Source organism: Panthera uncia, chromosome B4, assembly GCF_023721935.1.
Source record: "Panthera uncia isolate 11264 chromosome B4, Puncia_PCG_1.0, whole genome shotgun sequence".
Lineage (NCBI taxonomy): Eukaryota > Metazoa > Chordata > Mammalia > Carnivora > Felidae > Panthera > Panthera uncia.
The window spans coordinates 71151650-71172239 of NC_064809.1; the positions used below are offsets into that span (position 1 = coordinate 71151650).

The following is a 20590-nucleotide window of genomic DNA, read 5'->3' on the forward strand; positions in this document are numbered from 1 at the left end:
AAGAGGAAAAAGAAAGGGCTGAAACAAACCAAACACCTTGGCCAATCAAAAATAAGACATGGGAAGAGGAGTAAAAAATGTGTGCACTTCTTATTCAGGAAGATTATTTCAGAATTTAAGAACAATAAAAATAAGTGAAAACAAAAAATTCCTTGTATATTTTGAAATGCATACAAATGAACAGGTTAGAACCTAAGTTTTACTTTCCACACACAAGCTTTATAAAAAACAAAAGGTTACCTTCCATGTCTTCATACTCCTGATCTCCCACATTTAGGGTATATACAGTTTTCTTCTTCATTTCTCCTTGAAAAAGGGTATCCTATAGGATGAATTAAAATAGAGAATTTTTATGTTTGCCTTCTCCAAATATCAACGAAAAACAGAAACAAAAACCCAGAACTGTAAGAAATTACTTTACACATAAAAGAATACAGTACAAGCCAAGGCAATAAATTTTATGGATAATCCAGTACTCTTTTTTATTCTTTGCCATCAAGCACAGTCTTTCAAGTAAAAACCTTATACAAGTATTAAGCAACAAAGACTAAATGATAAATTTTGTGGTACAGGCATAAATATAATTGGAGCTTAGGGAAAAGAGATCGATTTGAACTGGAGTTTTCACTGAAGGTAATATAGGTTATGTGTGTTGAGGAGCTTAAGGCATTTAAGGTACAACATAGTATAAAGGAATAAAATAGCATTTAACTAGGCCAATCTGACAAGAACAAGAAGAGTAAGTGCATAAAAGTATGAGAGAGAGACTGTATGTGTACTAAGGAGCAATATATGCCAAGAAGTTCATCTGAAAGACTACAGTAATGGGTAAGTAAAGCGATAAGCAGAACAATGTAAATCAAGTAGGGACAGATGATCTCCAATGACTGAAAAGTTTAGATCCAGCCTTAATAGATTCCTCTGAAGAAGACTGAAAATGATAAAAGTGATGTAAATAAATAAATATTTTATAAGAATGATCTGCCAGCAAAGCATAGAAATGGATTAGAGCAGGGAGAGATTAGAACCAGAGAGATTTGCATAGCTAGAGTAACTGGCTGTGAAGTGAATGGAAAAGCAAAGAATTAGCAAACTGAAGAATCTGAGATATGGTGACTAAATAAATACAGGGAAGGAGTCAAAGATTATGCTGGCCTAGAGACTAAGAAAAATGGTGATTACAAGAGGCAAAATGAGAAACATGGGGAAGGAAATTAATTTGTTAGTCAAGGGGAACAAGTTTATGAGGTTAAATTATTTTTTAAGTCAACTCAGAACTTTTTCTTGAATTGATGCGAGACACATGATTATTACAATGAGCTGTTCAAACACATTTTGGAATATCTAGGCACAAGAAATCCCCAATCTCACCAGTTATGATTCTCCCATATTTATATGAAGTAATTTTTGTATTACGTATGTATTGCCCAGGAAAATTCTCTTCTAGGCTAAATAAGCAGAAAAGCAAAGACCCATACTTTGGTTCAAAAACCAACTATAAAGCAGAAGATAAGAACATAGAAGAATGATTTAGAGGTTTTAGTAGAATGAAAAAGCCAGAATCGGTGAGGATTAGAATTACTCTAAAAAGTTAATTTAGGGGCGCCTGGGTGGCTCAGTCGGTTGAGCATCTGACCTCGGCTCAGGTCATGATCTCACTGCTCGTGAGTTCAAGCCCCTCGTTGGGTTCTGTGCTGACAGCTCGGAGTCTGGGAGCCTGATTCGGATTCTGTGTCTCCCTCTCTCTCTGCCCCTAACCCACTTGCATTCTGTCTCTCTCAAAAATAAATAAACATTAAAAAAAAATTTAAATTTAATAACAGTCTGCCTTAATAAAGGCAGAAAGTCAAAAACAAGAGAAAACTTCCCCCTCAGCGTACATTTGCAACGTTTGTTTTAGTTCTGATACTGTTGTTTAGAAACAACAAAATGATGAATGTCCAGGAAAGAGGACTAAACTGGTTAACAGCCTTGGAAACTATGTCATACACAAAAAATGTAAAGTAGTAGAATGGTCAGCCTGGAAGAACAGAAAGCTTAAGGAGAAGGTCAGCAGTTACCTTCAAATGGAATGGGCTATTCTGAAGGGAGGTAGAAAGACGTCCAAAGACTTTCTTGTGGGCTTTTTTTTTTTTTTAATTCAAAGATTTACTGAGTGCCATAGGTATACTCTAGTCAGTGTTCTAAGTATAGCACTGAACAAGACAGAAATTCCTGCCTTTACATTCAAGTAGGAGAGAAACAATAAACTAAAATATCTAGTATGCTGAGGAAAATAAAATAATACAATTATAAAATAAATATACACTTAGTGTGGTTAATAAGTGAGAGAGTGGAGAAGCTGTTATTTCATACAAAGTATTTAGGGAAAACTTTTCTGATAATGTGACATTTTAACTGGCAATCTGAAAGAAGCAAGAAAGAAAATTATGTGAATACCCAGAGGACCTGCATTCTAGGCAGAAAAGAACAGCAAATATGAAAGTCTAAAGGCAGGGGGAGGGGGGCACGTCTGATATGTTCAAGGAAAAACAAGCAGACAAGTGTAGTTAGAACAGAATGAAAAAGGGGGAAAGTAGCAGATGAGGACAGAGAGGTAATAAGATCATGCAACACCTTAAAGGCTGAGGTAAACACACTGGCTTCTTCTCTGAGTGACATGGGCCAGTAGCAGGTTTTAAGCAGAGGTGGTGGCCAAGGAAAAAGCAAGGAGACTAGTCATCTAGGGAGGGAGAAGACAGTGGCCTATATCAGAATAGTAGCAATGGTGATGAAAAGTGATCAAATTCCAGCTATTTTCAAAATACAACCAACAGAATTTTAGACAGACTGAATGCGAGGTATGTGTTAGAGAGTAAGACTATAGGATAATTCTAAAGTATTCTGACCTGAGCAACCACAACAGTGGAACTGACAGAAGATTACTTTAAAAATATTCAGATAGTCATAGGTTACTCTACTTGATATTCATTCAGAATCACTTCATCAATTCATTATCACTTGACAACTTGTTACAAAAGCAGGATACCTCAGGCACCACTCCAGACCTAGTGAATAAGAATCTGCATTTTATCAAGATTTACACCTGATTCATTATCTATGTTAAAGCCTGAGAAACATTGTTCTAGACAAAGTCCCAACTTAACTGATTTTACAGGCATACTGAGCTCCTGGTATGATCTATATTTGAGTATAATCTTTATTTGAGGAAATTCATACCATACCATCTCCCCTGGCATCCTAAGTATCTAAGAATAAAAAATATTTAAGTTGAGAGTTAATTAAATGTGATAAAATGTCAATTTGAAAATTAAAACAGTATTTTAAAGTTCTAGTCAGTTCTCAAAAGATGCAATACACCATTCCTTTATGTAGCTAAATAATTTATGTCCTATTGGATAGTCTAATCTATGCTGTTTTCACATTTCCATCCTTAATATTAAGCTTGTATTTTTATATTAATATATAAATTATAATTAAAATTTTACAGTAAATACTGTCTTCTCTATTTTAACTCATGCAAAGAAGTACATAAGCAACAGTTTATCAGTTACAGACTGCTCTTCCTCAAGTCAGAAATCTGCTGTAAAATCTGTGTTCCAAATTCTTACAAGTTATGTGCTTCTTCTTGAATACATCATGAAATAACTACTGTCATAACTTAAAATAATTATGCCACATTACCAGTTTATTCATTCAAAATGATAAGGGTTTTAGAATTTCACTAGATAAAAGTCAACAAGTTTTAGTTCAACAACTTATAAACTTTTAACTTGTTCATGTTTATTTGTTCTATCTGCCTAGATTCCAGTTTTTAATCTAAGAATCCATGTTTTTTAATACCTATTTTGCTTTAAATTTCCAGTAAAGTGAGCATAGGAATACAATACAGACTCATGGTCCTAAGCCAGTAAAATCTGTGGTCAATAAAAAAACCTAAGAGATAAGCTGTAGGTCGGTAAGACTATCCCTCCTTGTGGTTACCCAAAAAGTTAGATATAACTCAATTTCATGATATTAACTATTTATGACTCTTAATCATGTCACATTCTACCTAGACTACTTATGAGTTTGGCTAAGTCTGGTAAATTAATTATTTATAAATTAAACCAAATTTTCTTTTAATTTTGGTTTACCTCAAATAAACTTCAAAGAATGGTTGTTCATTCTTGGCTTTAAGTTAATTCTGTTTACTTTTCAGAGGACTTTAATTTACAAATTTCAATCTTTAATGTGTCTTCCAGGTTCCACCTTTCCAAGATCCATAACATAATCTTTTTAAAAAATTTTTTTTAATGTTTATTTATTTTTGAAGGAGAGAGAGACAGAATGTGAGTGGAGGAGGGGCATAGAGACAGGGAGACAGAATCTGAAGCAGGCTCCAGGCTCTGAGCTGTCAGTGCACAGCTCAACCAGGCTCAAACCCACGAGAGCCGTGAGATCATGACCTGAGCCGAAGTCGGACACCCAACCTACTGAGCCACCCCGGTGTCCCCCTAACATAATGATCTTAATTATATCTTCCAGGTTACCCTTTTTATTTCATTATATATTGCTTCTGTATGTATCAGAAATACTACTCCAAATATGTTCATAAAAAGTTTAGGAAGAATGACTTAATTTAAAAAATTTATCATAAAAGCCATCAACTTTTAGACATGGAATAAAAAAAAAAAAAAGCACTGATAGAAATAAGTTTTCAGGAACTCAAAACTCATTCTCCCACACAAACCTTGGAATACATGGAAGTGAGAATCCCAGGACAGCCATTACAGTGCATTCAAGTTAACAGCAGTGCAGAAGAGAGTTCAGTTCTCTAGAACAGGACTGCCCAATGGGGAATTGTTCAATCAAGCACTTGAAATGAGTCTAGTACAGCTGAGGAATTAAATTTTTCATTTTATTTAGGTTTTAATTAATTTAAATTTAAGTAATCCAATGTGGTTACTGGCTACTGTGCTGTACAGCACAGCCCTAGGATATAACTACCATCCTCTATAATAGAAAATGGTTTCAAGTTACAGGTGAGATGTTAACAGTGTATTTTCTATTATAGTAGTCGCTGAAGCACCTCAGTTTCAAGGAATCAGGTAAGGGACCAGAGGTTCCTGGTAATAGAAACCAAACATTTTAGCCATGGCTAGCTCCATTTAAAATTCCTATCCTTCCCTTCTCCTCCTCCTCTTTCTCTTCCAAAACCTGTTTCCTTCCATCTACTACAAAACAGAATTTCTTCCCTCTCCAGTTCAACTTCAAACCTCGCTCTTCTTGCTTCCTCCCTACTGTCCTTCAAGCAAGTCCATGGTATCTAAAGATATCAACATCCTAGTTAAGACTTAGACCTAGATTCAAATCCCAGCTCCACTGCTATGCAATAAATGGCTATTATTATTATTAGTGCTAGTAAGAACAGAAAAATAGGGAAGAGTAACAAAAATGTCAATTGCCCATTTCTTTGTTTTCCCTAGACAGAAGTGAAAGACAAAGGCAAACACAAGACTGAAAAAATACAAAATAACATTTCTGAGTAAAAACTAAATTGATCCAGTCTACTAATATTCTGTCAAAACAGTACAATCAGGGGCAGGGGGTGGCTCAGTCAGTTGAGCATCCAACTCTAGATTTCTGCTCAGGTCATGATCCCAGAGTCATGGGATCAAAACCCACATCGGGAGATTCTCTCTCTCCCTTGCCCCTTTCCCATCTGTGCGCTCTCTAAAAATTAAAAAAAAGGGAAAAAAAAGGCGGGGTGCCTAGGTGGCTCAGTTGGTTAAGCGTCCGATTTTGGCTCAGGTCATGATCTTGCAGTTCCTGAGTTCAAGCCCCAGGTCAGACTCTGTGCTGAGAGCTCAAAGCATGCAGCCTGCTTCAGATTCTATCTCCCTCTTTCTCTGCCCCTCCCCCACTCACGCTCTTCTCAAAAATAAATAAACATTAAAAAAAGTTTTATTAAAAAAAAGTACAATCAGATCCTTTGGGTACAAATAAAGAAGGCATATGAAAGGCTATGAGGCAGTTTAACTCTATTTCCCACCCCACTTCCAAACCCAATCCTGCCATTATGAAGGGCACGGATATGATAAATGGGAGCCAGGTCTGAATGAAAGGGATATTGGGAAAAAGTAAGAGCTGCCCTGTGTTGGGTATACTTATGCCAAGGACATCTTCATGAAGATGCTAAATATAAATACTACGCTGATTCACATGGCTAAGGTATTCAGAGAATCCAGTGACTCCCAGAACCTCTCTCAGATACTCTATTTTTCTTTCTCCTTTATTTCCAATCTTCTATCCAAGATAAACCAGTCCCCAAATTCAATCCTCTGTCCAAAAAATTCAATTAAAAAAGAGCAGGTATTTAGTAAGGTACTCTGAGTGGTATATTACAGTGATTAATGACTTGGGTACTGGTGTCAGGCAAACTTGTGCTCATGACATTGTCTAGCAGTAATAAGCATTTAAACGTGAACCATTACTATTAAATGCAGGATCTTCCATCCCATTTCCAGTCTTAAATAAAGGCATTAAGTGCCTTCCAATCATCTACTCAAAAATTTGATCTTCCCTTTGATAATGTTATTTTCAGCTGAAGAAACCATAGGAAGGCTATTTTTTATTGATGTCTAGGGAGGGACAGTATCCATTATGGTAGGCCAGTGGTCAAAAAACTGGTTGAGTATTTCTGTAAATAAAGTTTTGTTAAAGCACAGCCATGCTTATTCCTTTATATATTGACCAAGGCTACTTTTGCACTACAATGGCAGAGATGAATAATTACAACAGAAACCATATACTCTGCAAAGCCTATGGGAACTACGTTTTGGCCCTTCCCATAAAAAGTTTACAGATGTGGCTCAGTCCCTCATTGCAGAGAACTCTTCAAGCTTTCTTAAGCATAGGCATCTATCTATCTACATTCATATTCAACCCATACTCTGGCACAACAGTTACTTATTACACATCTGAGTCAATGGTTCTGCAATGTTGTCCTTGAGTTCCTTTTAAAACTCCCCTGAAGGCTCTGAGATTTTGTTGATTTATCTACATTAATTTTATCATTCTGGCTTAAACTATCACAGATATTTGCTCTAGTGCCTCCAACTAATTCACTTCAGAGTAGGGTTAAGGCAATGAACTCCTTCAGCTTAATAATTATTTCCTTTCCAGTCTCTCTGCTACATAATCAACTCAATCCTGCACTGTCACTGTTGATTTTTAAGTCCCTTACAAAATGCTCCCAAAGTTTTGTTTTTTCTACCTGATTTCTACTGTATAATTTTATTAGACTTTGTAAGTACACTTCTTTGCTTCTAATGGGCTATTCTGACATGGTTTTGTTTAAAATATCCCTAACCTACATGTTGGTTGCTGGAGGTTTAACACCAGTACTGTTCAGTATAGAGACAGGAATGTCCCTTCAAGTACAGGTTTTACAAAGAAACCTGTCTAGGTTCAAATTTCAACTAGTCTGCCACTTACTAGCTGAGTGACCTTAACATCTTTAAGCCTGTTTCCTCATCTATCAAATGGGGATAACAGTAGTAACCAGTCATTATGAGGACTAAATTACATAATCACATAATCCTTTTAAAGTGCCTAGCAGCAAGACTAGCAAAAAAGAACTCAACAAATAGCACAGAGGCACAAACACAAGAACATGACCACCACCCTGCCCCAAAAATCTTAGGTATACCATAAGATATAAGATTGGTAAACCTATATGCTCTAAGAACAGATTTTCATTGTTAAAAAAACTTCTGTATTTCAAATATCCACATATAGAACGAATGTGAAGAGTAAAAAGTTCACAAAATTTAAATTGTCAAATAGCTTTTCAAACAGATCTTATACAAGGATAAATACGTTCTTTATTCTATACTGATAGTATTTATCAAAATTCCTATTTATCTAGAAGTAAAAAGGTTGAAGAAAGACAAAGTTTAGGACTCCAAAAAAATAATCCTAGGATTTTTGTATCATATTTCCTATTTTATATAATTACAGGAGATAAAATACTACTAAGCAGTTTTAATATGGCAACTCCAGCAAACCATGTATATAAAAATACAAATATATTTTTATATATATACAAATATTCACAAGCTCTCTTACCTTTAAAATTCTTCAGGTCAAGCAGTTATGCAATCAGTTTTCCATCAAATGATTCTGGGGAGGGAATTATGAAAATCAGTCCTATTTTACTTCACTTTCACCCAGCTGTTCCCATATTTATCTTGGGTTTAGAATAAAAGAGAACAACAAAATATAAAGAATGATTTATTCCAGAGGGCCCTGAATGTGATAATTTATTTAGAATGCATGACACAGTTAAGCCTATGCCTTCACATATGAAGATACAAACAGGTAATGGAGGCAAAAATAATAATATTTTGTTTAGTGAGAGAAGCACAAGAAGTCACATTTCAGCATACAGGAAAAAACCAATTGAAAACAATGTAACGGAGAATTAGAAAAAATCTACCCCAACTAACAGACTGGTCATATCACCTATGAAGACAATTTAGAAAAACATACAGAAATTTAACAACTACTAGAATTTAAATTACTTCCTGAACTCCAGATCTTAAGTACACTTAACTAGTAATCACTTTTTTCCCCTCTTTTTTCAAATAGGCCTACACCAGACTCCCCACTTTCCTACAGCTTGTCTTTAACTTATTTTTTCATTCAATAAATATTTAGTCAGTGTCCCTATTTTCTAGGTACCATTAGGTCTTCCATACTGACACACCTGACAAAAACAAAAACAGAAACCAACAGTTACAATGCAGTACCCAGGTGCTGCAATGGGGGTAAGCACAAGATTTAACAGGAGCATATAATGAACACCAAATCCTTGCAACATATGTGCATTTGTAAAAAAGGCTTCCCAACTGAGACCAAAAGATTTAAAAGTATATTTTTCTAACCCCCTGACCATTCTGTACCACTGTGGCATTTCCATCCTTAAAGGACTCAGAACTGGAATTACCAATTTTAACATGACAGAATTTTAATTTTCAAAACAAAGAAAGGATACACAGGTAAGTTGAAGTTCTCACGATGTTAGACTTCCTATACGGAAATGACCATCAGGCAAACATAAAAGACACCTCTGTGCTTGAACCCACACCATGAAGGCTTATCCTCCAAGAAAGTTTTTCAGATTAATGGTTGGGACATACATACTGATAGAAGTATCTTTTTCTTCAAATTTTATAAAATAATACATTTCAATGCAATTATCTGAGTATATGAATTATCTAACTGAACATCCTAAATTTAAAAAAATAACAGGTCTTTAATAAAAAAAATGTTCATTCCTTTAACACACCAATTTCTCTTTATTCGTGATCACAACAGTTATGTATTTTTTCAACATCACGTTTTTTTCAGTTAAAAATAAAATTTTTGACCAGAAAGTACAATAAAGAACCAACAAATTATGACATCTAAATTTACAAAAACAGCAACAAAATTTTCATTTCTACCAATAGCTTCAATTTCACCCAAACTTTATAACTATCAACAGTAAAACTGAAATGGATATGAAATGCAAGACTTTGAATCAATTTTAGTTTTAGTGGGTTCATTTACACGCTGTTATGGTTTGAATGTTTGCATCCCCTAAAATTCATATTCATATTCATATGCTGAAATCTTAACTCCTAAAGGTGATGATGTTAGTAAGTGGGGCCTTTCAAAAGTGCTTAAGTCATAAAAAGTAGAACCCTCATGAATGAGATTAGGGCCTGTATTATAAATGAGGCTAAGAGAGATCCGAAGCCCCGTCTACCACACGAGGATGCAAAGGTTAAGTATGTGACATGGAAGAGGGCCCTCACCCAACCATCCTGCCACCAGAACTATGAGAAATAAATTTCTATTGCTTATAAGCTACCCAGTTTGTGATATTTTATTACAGAAGCCTGAACAGATAAGCCACGAGCTCTGCTTTAAGTTACTACTGCACATTGGTCCCTAGAAATACTTTCTGGGTCAGTTTTTGAGAAGATTATTAGTGACTTGGTTGCTTGTCAGCAGCTGATCAACAACAGGAATTTCTAGGAACCTCATATTCAATTCCTTGGTTCTAGGCCGCTATCCAGAAAAAAGCTTGTTTTCCAAGCACTATTCACTGATGAACAAATAATCTCGTATCTTGTTGCTTAGCAAGTAAACTGAAAATAAAAAAGATGAAGTCATCTACACTTACCAGTCTTATAACAAAATCAGCTTCACATAGCAATCTAGGAAGTGAAGATATGCTTCAGAATGTCTCTAAAATTCTTGTGCAGTGTCTGCAACATGTGAGAGCCAAAAGAGTCAACTAATACAAGGTATGCCACCTCATACTAAGCTCTACAGTGACCTATAACTTAATTATTGAAACAAAGCACTTTGAAAGGGTTAGAATGAATAAAGAATAAAACATCTCCAAAGTGAAAGGCAAGCCGGAAATCCTCAGGCAGAAAATATAGATTAAACTGAAAACAGGAAAACAGTTTTTCAAATCTTAAATAATTATGGAAAATTAGAGTTCATGAACGCTATGCTCTAAAAGAGAAATTAAATTTCCTATTTCCTTTTACATTTAATGTAACATCATCTCCTCAACAGAGGTTACACTGTTACAAGATCACACATATACTAAAAAAAAAAAAAAAAAAAAGTAACTGACAAACCATATTTAACCGAAATAAGGAGATTCAAGTAGCCATTACATTCCAAAATTGATAAGTAAACTGAGAAGTTCTGGTTCTGAGTAAAATGGAGTAAGCACATTCCACCTTGTTAATCTCACTGACTGAAACTATAAAACCCAGACAGAATAAATGGAGCAGCTAATTGAAATTTAGAAAGTAAATAATAGCAGGTAGACTGGGGAAGAGCCCAGAATCCGATATATTATCAAACTGGTAGTGGGCTTTTAATTTTTCCCATCCAGTTTTGCTCCAGCCTGAGCTTAATGGAGCCTAAAACCCAGAAAGTGGCTGTTGGTAACAATGGAGAAAGCAAAAGCTCTAGGAAAAAGCCCTCTATTTCTATCCAAAGAGTAGAAAAGGAGTCCCCTAACTTCTTAGAAAGAGTAAGGGAAATCTCTTCTTTCTTCTGTTCTTCACTCCCCACAACCCAATTCCCAAGCAATCTTACGGTGACAGCTGCAACAGTGCTAACAGCACAGCCAGCAGGAGCCTAAAACTCTTAAGGAAAGGGACCATCTTCACTGACTGAAGAAACTGGAATAATTTCAATTTTTCTCCTGTCTTCTGGCACTTGGCTTCAGATACAACTGTAGAAAATACGCACCACAGTGGAACAAATGAAATGAAGATTGGGGTTTCTAGCCAGAGGATAGAAAAGGGATGGGGGGAGGTCCCAGGGACCTAGAAAATACTATGGACATAACAGAGAGGAAAGCACTTAACAACTTATAAGTTGTTTATGAACTCCTAGCTCACCCCTAAGCTGCACACCTATAGATTTAACCCTAAGTAGCATACTGGAGGCTCTGAAGACTAAAATATAGGATAAACCCCCATGCAGGTCAGATTGGCTACTGGGTAGTACATATATGGGAAAAATCCAAATAGTACTGCAAAGCTTTTGAAAACAGAACAGATTAAAACTGCAACCTAAAGAAAGCTGGTTGGAGCGTGTGGCCTAAAATCCAACTGAATCAACTACCTGCCCAAACAAAAATCTCAACATTCTCCATATCATTTAAATAAGACACTAAGATTCATATCATAATGTTCAAAATCTCCAAAACACAACCCAGAATTACTTGGCAGAGAGAACAGAAAAATCTCAAAACTCCTGTGGGAAAAAAGAATCAACAGAAACAACACTAAGATAACACAGATATTAGAGCACTGGATGAATTATCTGACAAAGACTTGAAAGCAGGTATAAAATTGCCCAAGAGCAAATATTCTTGAAACAAATTGAAAACTGGAAAGTCACAGCAAAAAAAAAAAAAAAAAAAAAGAAGAAGAAGAAGAAGAAGAATACTTAAAGAACCATCAAATGGAAATTTTAGAACTGAAAAATGCAGTAACTAAAATAGAAAATATACTGGACTCAATAGCAGAAAGTCAGTGAACTTGAAGACAGATCAAAAGGTACCCAATGTGAACAACAGAAAAAATATTGAAAAAAATATCAGTGCGGGGCGCCTGGGTGGCGCAGTCGGCTAAGCGTCCGACTTCAGCCAGGTCACGATCTTGCGGTCCGTGAGTTCGAGCCCCGCGTCAGGCTCTGGGCTGATGGCTCAGAGCCTGGAGCCTGTTTCCGATTCTGTGTCTCCCTCTCTCTCTGCCCCTCCCCCGTTCATGCTCTGTCTCTCTCTGTGCCAAAAATAAATAAAAAACGTTGAAAAAAAAAATTAAAAAAAAAAAAAAAAAAAAATATCAGTGCTTCAGGGACCTGTGGGAGAACACTAAAACCCTAACATTCACGTCAAGAGTCCGAGCAGAGGAAAATGAGTGCAGTACAAAAAAAGGAAGACGAAGAGAAATAATGGCCAGAAACTCCCAAATTTGGTGAAAGATATATAAACCTCTAAATTCAAGAGTCTCACAAACTCCAAACAGGATAATGATCATGCCTAGACATATCACAGTCAAACTGCTAAAAGTTACAAAGAAAAAAATCTTGCAAGCAGACTGAAAAAACAAGGAATTAATTATGAGAGGAAGGTGGGTTAATGATTTGAATAACTAGTGACATCTCATCATAAACTACATTTATCCAGGGCCAGTTGGCTGACTCAGTTGGAAGAGTATGTGACTCTTCATCTCGAGGTTTTAAGTTGGAGCCCAACATCAAGTGTAGAGATTACTTAAAAATAAAATCTTAAAAAAAAGAAAAAGAAAAGAAACTACATAGACCAGAGGAAGTGGAACAATATTCTTGAAGTGCTTAAAATAGAAAAGAACTGTAAACCTAGAATCCTCAATCTAGTGAAATCATCCTTAAATACAACATGAGAAACGACAAAAGAGCAACAGAAGTGATAAATATCTGGATAAATATAACTAACTATCCTCCTCTTGAATTCTTTAAAATGTTTGGCAATTAAAAGCAAACATCACAACACTTTCTAACAGAATTTCCAATGTATGTAAATGTAGCACAAGACAATTACAACATACAGAGAAAAGGGTAAAGGGGCCTACAGGGTGATAAGATTTCTGTATTTCACCTGAAATGATAAAATACTGATTCTAAGGAAACTGTGAACAATAAATGGACGTTATTATAATCCTTAGAGTAATCATTAAAAAAGTGATATATAGGCAAAAACACAATTAAGATGGAATACTAAAAAATGTTCAAAGAATCCAAAGAAAGAGGTTACAGAAGAAAAGAGGGAACCAAAAAAATAAAATGGTAGAATTAAATCCAAATATATCAATAGTTAAAATATGTGAGATGCAGCGAAAGCATGACTGCATCAAAGGTCAGAAAAGGTCTCAAATCAATGACCTAAATTTCTATGTTAAAAAACTAAACTAAAATTAAATAAAAATGTATACAAAGCAGGCAGAAGGAAGGAAATAGAGTAGAAATCAATGAAATTGAAAACAGAAAAACAGAAAAATCAATGAAACCCAAACCCATTCTTTAGGGGAAAAAAATCAATAAAATTTAAACCTCTGGCGAAACTAAGCAGCATACCACTGAATAGCCCTAGTACTGTTTAAAGAAATTAAATCTAGTCCTCCCAAAACAGGAAATCCCTAGGCCCAGATAATTTCCCTGGTGAATTTTACTAAACATTTAAAGAAGCAATACCAGTTCAACACAATCTCCTCCAGAAAATGGAAAATAAATACTTCCCAACTACCCTGATACCAAAACCAAAGATAGTATAAGAAAGAACTGATAAACTAGATATAATCTAAATAAACAAACTATGGTGCATTCAGCCATACAATGGAATACTACTCAAACAAAATAAAAACAAAAACAGAAACAGAAAAAAGGAATGGACCAGAGCTTCACTCAGCAACTTGAATGAATCTTAAAGACAATATACTGAAAGAAGCCAGTCCCAAAAGGTCACAGACTACACAGTTGCATTATTATATGATATTCGCAAAAGGTAAAAACTGTAATGATAAAGAATTGTTATCAGTGGTCACCTGATAACAATTTGGGAAAGGTCTGAGAAAGGTTTAACTACAAAGATAGCATGAGGGAGGAGGGAGCTTTTTGGAGGTAATGGAACCATTCTAAATCCTGACTCTGATGGTAGTAATACAAATACATGTATTAAAAGTCACAGAACTACACACCCAAAAAAGATCAATTTTAACATATGTTAGTAAAATTTTAAATGTTTTAAAAGTAAAGACTAACATGAAAAAACAATTTTGGGCTAGAACATAAATTGTTAACATTTTTAACAAAGGTATGGCTTCACTGACACATTCATAGTCTGTCTTTCCAATGGTTCTATACTATCACCAACACAGAAGCCACCCACGGTTATATCACCACTGATAAGCTTGAGAGGAGGTATTTGAATGTTCTATTTCTGGTTCCTACATTTCTGCAACACTAAAAGATCGTGTATTCTATAGCCCATGGAGACAGAGAGATTAAAAGCAACAGGCACAATTTTACAACCCCACTAAATTCTTTTTTTTCCAGTTTTTTTTTTTTTTAATGTTTATTTTTGAGAGAAAGAGAGAGAGCAAGCAGGGGAGGGGTAGAGAGAGAGGGACAGAGGATCTGAAGCAGGCTCTGTGCTGACAGCAGAGCCCAATGCAAGGCTTGAACTCATGAACCACAAGATCATGACCTGAACCGAAGTCTGAGGCTTAACCAACTGAGCCACCCTGGCGCCCCACAACCCCACTAAATTCAAGGGCAGTGTTGTAGAAATAGATCAGTTCCAATACCCTACTAATAGATCAGTTCCAATACCTGGTCAGTATGGAGCTGACCAGTTTTTCATTGGTTGGGGTAAGAAAGGCACTACAGTTCACTCCCCAATTGGGTTACACTCTTATGTGACAGGTGTCCACTCTATGAGAATACATCTATGATCCAATACTTTATTTCTTTTGAGACAGAGCATGCATACATGTGCGAGGTAGGGGCAGAGGGACAGGGAGAGACAGCATCTTAAGGAGGCTCCAAACACAGCACAGAGCCTGACACAGGGCTCTCTCACAACCATTAAATCATGCCCTGAGCTGAAATCAAGAGTCAGACACTTAACTGACTGAGCCACCCAGGCACCCCACAATACTTTATTTTAAAAAGAAAAACAAGGGGCACCTGGGTGGCTCAGTCAGTTAAGCGTCCGACTTCAGCTCAGGTCATGATCTCACAGTTTGTGGGTTCGAGCCCCGCGTCGGGCTCTGTGCTGACAGCTCAGAGCCTGGAGCCTGCTTCAGATTCTGCGTCTCTCCATCTCTTGGCCCCTCACCTGCTCATGCTCTATGTCTCTCTGTCTCTCAATAATAAATAAACGTTAAAAAAAAATTAAAAAAACAAAAAACAAAAACAAAAAACAAGGGCTTTCTATGTGCATGGATACATTACCATAAAGAGTTTGATAAATCATATGAAAGGCTTCCACTATTTCTTCAAATGAGAAACATTATAGGGCAGTATCATCTTATGTCGTCCAATAATTTCAACATATATTCATGCAATTCTGTCATGGTTCTTAAGATCAAGTCCCACATTGGGCTCTGTGCTGAGAGTGTGGAGCCTGCTTGGGATTCTCTCTTCCTCTCCCATGCCCCTCCCCTGCTTGTGCCTGCATGTGCTCTCTCTCAAAATAAATAAATAAACTTTAAAAAAAACTATTCAATATTTATGCAATTCTTCTTTAATAACTCCACCGCTGCTTAAGGTATGGTGGAGGGAACAGAAAGGGGAGCTGACTGCAATCTTCACTTGTCTTCAAGATTCTCCTCTCCATTTTTGCATCCCCATCTACTAAAACACAATAATATAACTAATTCAAGTGATAGAGGCAAACTTAGAGCTCTTACCTTTTTGGGTTTTTTTTTATCAGTAATTCCTCAATGCCTATTATAGGTCCCTTGAGAAGAGTAACAAGTGTGGAAAAGCAGAGTTTACATTCAGAAGATTAAGTATTATGCCTATTAAAGACAAAAAAAAAAAAAGAAGAAGAAGAAGAGATTCATTTCACAATCAAACTTCCCAAGAGAACTATCCCAGGAGGAGCCGTTGGGATCAACACCATACCCTCTCACAAGCAGAAAAGCCAAGAGAAGAAAGGCATCCTGGATGGAAGTACAGGAAGCAGAGGAAGAACTGGTATCTTTTTATCTTTTTTTCTAATCCAAAACAGAAACACTGTCAATTATATCTTTAACTTAATCCTTGTCCTATGTTAGAAAGACTCCCGACCCGAAACAGCAGTCTTGGTCAACCCACATCCCAAAAACATATATAGCACAGGAAACACCTGCAAATAAAGAAACAAATCCTAAGAATTAAAGAAGAGGAATTAATGACAATAAGTGACTGCATACGAATGCTTGTTGCAGAAGAATGGAAATGGGATTTCATCTAAGACAACAGGGAAAAAAGGGACAATGTTCAAAACACTGCTTCTGAAATACTCCTCTGTTCTGTTTAAACAAAATTTTACCAACCTTACTTACATTATAGTTTCAACTCCAGAAATTAGTCTCTAATTTGTACAGATGCTAAATGTCTTGAGGAACTCTTTGGTTCCTCAAGAATTGTCACTCTCTAATACTTTCTAAATTGGTACAAATTGCTATAGTGAAACAAGTATTGAAAAAAAAAAAAAAAAGCAATTGTTTGTGTAGTAAGCCAGACATTCACTCTCTCTTTACTCCAGCTCTGCCTATTATCTGAACTTCTTAAACTTGTTAGATAGGTATCTCAGATAAATACCATTTCATGTTACATAGGTATATAATCAATGTATTCTCAAATGAATATTTCACACATAACAAGGCATTACACAATCCTACTTCTATAAAACATTACTATTCTAATCTGGAAATACATGACTTACAATGAAAACTTACTTTAAAAATAAAAAAAGAAAGAACATTCTTTTACATTCACATCAGGCATGGGCAAATATTGGGATTCTTTCCTAATGTAATTTTATTATAAATGCTTCAAATGCCCCAGTAGCTGGACTTCTGGGTATGTTTTCCATACTATTTCTAGCTATTACATTCTGACATTTCCTAAGTTATCTCATTTAGCCTTTACAATATTTTGCAAAGACATCTCCATCTTATATACAATGAAATTCAGTAACTTGTCTAAGGTCACAAAGTCAGTTATAAGTAGTAGGATTGGAATTCACTAGCCCTTTGTCAGAAAAGAAAACAGATCTTAATCCAAGTCACTAGATATTAAAAGTATTAACACTTCAGTAATAAATGGAAGACAGAGGTTCTCAGGAGAGAAACAGTAGCTATAAAAAATAGAGAAACAGGGGCGCCTGGGTGGCTCAGTCAGTTAAGCCTCCAACTTCAGCTCAGGTCATGATCTCTGTGCTGACGGCTCAGAGACTGGAGCCTGCTTTGGATTCTGATTCCATCTCCCTCTGCCCCTCTCCTGCTCAAGCTCTGTCTCTCTCTCAAACATAAACAAACATTAAGAAAAATTAAACTTAAAAAAACAGAGAAACAAATGGAAATTTTAGAAATGAAAAATACAGTATCTGAAATAAGATTTCAACAACAGACTGGAAATATAAAGGAACGAGTCAGTAAATGTGAGAAAGAAATGATCTAATCTGAAGAACAGAGAAGTGAAAGAGTGAAAGAAAATGAAGTCTCGGGGTCCTCTGGACAACATTCAAAGTTCTATTTTTGCCATTTGAGTTCTAGAAAAATGAGAGAAAGAGCGGTACATAAACAAATTTTTGCAGAAATAATTTCCAAAACCTTCCCAAATTTCAAAATTCACAAATTTTAGGACACACCGAATAGGATTAACTCAAAAGAAAGATAAACATGCTCAGACAAATCATAATCAACTGCAAAAAAGTAAAGGTAAAAGAAAAAAAATATATTTAAAATAGAGAAACAGCATACAGAGGAAATTGATGACTCAAATTACTGCAAACTTCAGAAACAATGGGATCCAAGAAGCAGGACATGTTTAGTGCTAAAGAACTGTCAACCCAGAATTCTATATCTAATAAAGAAATCTATCAGAAATGAAAGTAGAAAGTTTTCAGCTAAGAAAAACAAAGAAAAAGCAAGGCTATTTTAAAACATATACTAAAGGAAATTCTTCAAGCTGAGGAGAAATGAGAGAAACTTGAAATTTCATTAACAAAGAACAAGAAAATAGTCAACAGCTAAAATAAGAGACTACTTTTCTCCTCTTAAGTTCTTTAAAAAATATATGATTACTGAAAGCAAAAATTACATTACTGTCTGGTGGATTTTCATTCCATATACATGTAATCATACAACTTTAACATAAAGGTCACTGGGGAAGTTGTCCGGCTTCTACATTCATTTTAAGTGGTAAAAATATTAACTCCACATAGATTGTGAATGTCTCAGTATACATATTATAATCCCTAGAGCAGCACTGTTCAACAGAAATACAATGTGAGCCACATACGTAATTTTAAATTTTCTAGTAGCCATATTTTAAAAGTTAAAATATCAATCTAGTATATTTTATTAACCCAATATGCTTAAATATTAACATCCAACATGTAACCAGTAAAAAAAAAACTTATGAAATGAGACACTGTGTATTCTTTTTCTGGTAGAAGTCTTTGAAATCTGGTGTGTATTTTACATTTACAGCCTATGTCTCCATTCAAACTGGCCACATTTCTAGTTGTCAAGAGTAGGCCTAAAGCAACCACTAAAACATAATTTAAAGAGATACAGTCAGAAGGTCAATAGACGAATTTAAAGTAGAATATTAAATATATTCACATAATTGAAAAAAGGGCAGGAAATGGGGAACAAAATAGTATATATCAATAATTACATGTAAATAACCTAAACACACTAAATAAAAGATCATCAGATTGGATTTTACAAAAACACTGAATTACATACTGTCTACTAGAAACTCAGTTGTTTTTTTTTAATTTTCTATTTGAGTATAGTTGACACACAATGTTACATTAGTTTCAGGTGTACAACAGTGATTCAACTTCTTTACATGTTATGCTACGCTCACCCCAAGTATAGTTACCATCTGTCACCATACAATGTTATTAGAATATTACTATGTTCTCTATGCTGTGCCTTTTATTCCTGTGATTTACTCATTCCATAACTGAAAGCCCATATCTCCCACTCCCCTTTATCCATTTTACCTATCCTCCCACACTCCCCTTCCCTCTGGCAACCATCAGTTTGTTCTCTATATTTATAGGTCTGATTCTGCTTTTTAAGAAACTCACTTTAAATACAAAGACATAGGTCAAAATGAAAGAATGGAAAAAGATATACCATAGCAGTAGTCAAAGAAAGTTGGAGTGACTATACTAATATAAAATATATTTTAAATTTCTCTTAAGGGCTTGACTGGCTTTGTTTCTCCTTCATTCAATTTTAGTTTCATCTACTTCTGTAGCAGTTTTGAAAAAATAAAGCTATTTTCTGTTTCATGCATCTCCCTCATATTACTCATGTTGACATCTAAGAAACTGCACATGTACAACAGTTCCTAAAGAAATATGGCCTTAATGCATTAAAGCTGTCCTATCTGAGGGCGCCTGGGTGGCGCAGTCGGTTAAGCGTCCGACTTCAGCCAGGTCACGATCTCACGGTCCGTGAGTTCGAGCCCCGCGTCAGGCTCTGGGCTGATGGCTCAGAGCCTGGAGCCTGTTTCCGATTCTGTGTCTCCCTCTCTCTCTGTCCCTCCCCCGTTCATGCTCTGTCTCTCTCTGTCCCAAAAATAAATAAACGTTGAAAAAAAAAAAATTAAAAAAAAAAAAAAAAAAAAAGCTGTCCTATCTGAAGGCTCTTCTATGATATGATAAGCTTTTCAGGTGAATGATAGCTTACAAATTTTGTAAGTTATTAATATTTATTCCCATTAGAACAATAATTTAAAGAAACAATTTTCTTGACAGGTGATCTAAGCATACAAAATAGTGTTACAAGTATATTTACCTTAACAGATCATTTATCATTTGTAAGCTGTTTCACTGATCCCAGAGAATTTTCAAGGCAGTGTTGCTGTGGCTGCTCTCTTTACTATTTATATTTGTTTTTGCTTACTTTAAGCTGCTGAACTACTACTTTGGCCAGGGTATTGAGCCTGGCATTGGAATACAAAGACAGATAAAGATACTATACCCCTTCCTGCTGCAAAAAGTAGAGCTGGAGAAATAGGATACAAAAGATGAACAACAGAATAGCATATGCTAAGTGCCAAATGTGAACTACAGGCATTTTTCAGGACTAATTTAGTTAGAACGAACTCATTTAGGACAGCAAAGGAGAATAATTATGGGCCAGAATGTAAATGGACTTAAAAGTTTAAGTCCAAGGCAGGACTTAAATTTTGTTCTGTAAAAAGCGAAAATCACTAAGGAAAAGTACACCTCTATCCCATTTATCTA

At 35.5% G+C, this 20590-nt stretch overlaps 1 protein-coding gene across 4 annotated transcripts in view; it reads right to left on the minus strand.

Annotated features, from left to right (window-relative positions):
- Positions 1–20590, minus strand: part of SCAF11 (SR-related CTD associated factor 11) — a 73214-nt gene that overhangs the window by 45457 nt on the left and 7167 nt on the right. For 3 of the 4 annotated variants that reach the window (XM_049627231.1, XM_049627230.1, XM_049627228.1), the window contains exons 2-3: positions 8113–8166; positions 241–322 (exon numbers count right to left, since the gene is read on the minus strand). In XM_049627231.1, coding sequence (XP_049483188.1) covers positions 241–301 — 61 coding nt within the window. In that variant the 5' untranslated portion in view covers positions 302–322; positions 8113–8166. Of the gene's footprint in view, positions 1–240; positions 323–2888; positions 3048–8112; positions 8167–20590 lie in introns of all 4 variants that reach the window. The other variant, XM_049627229.1, reaches the window with a different exon arrangement.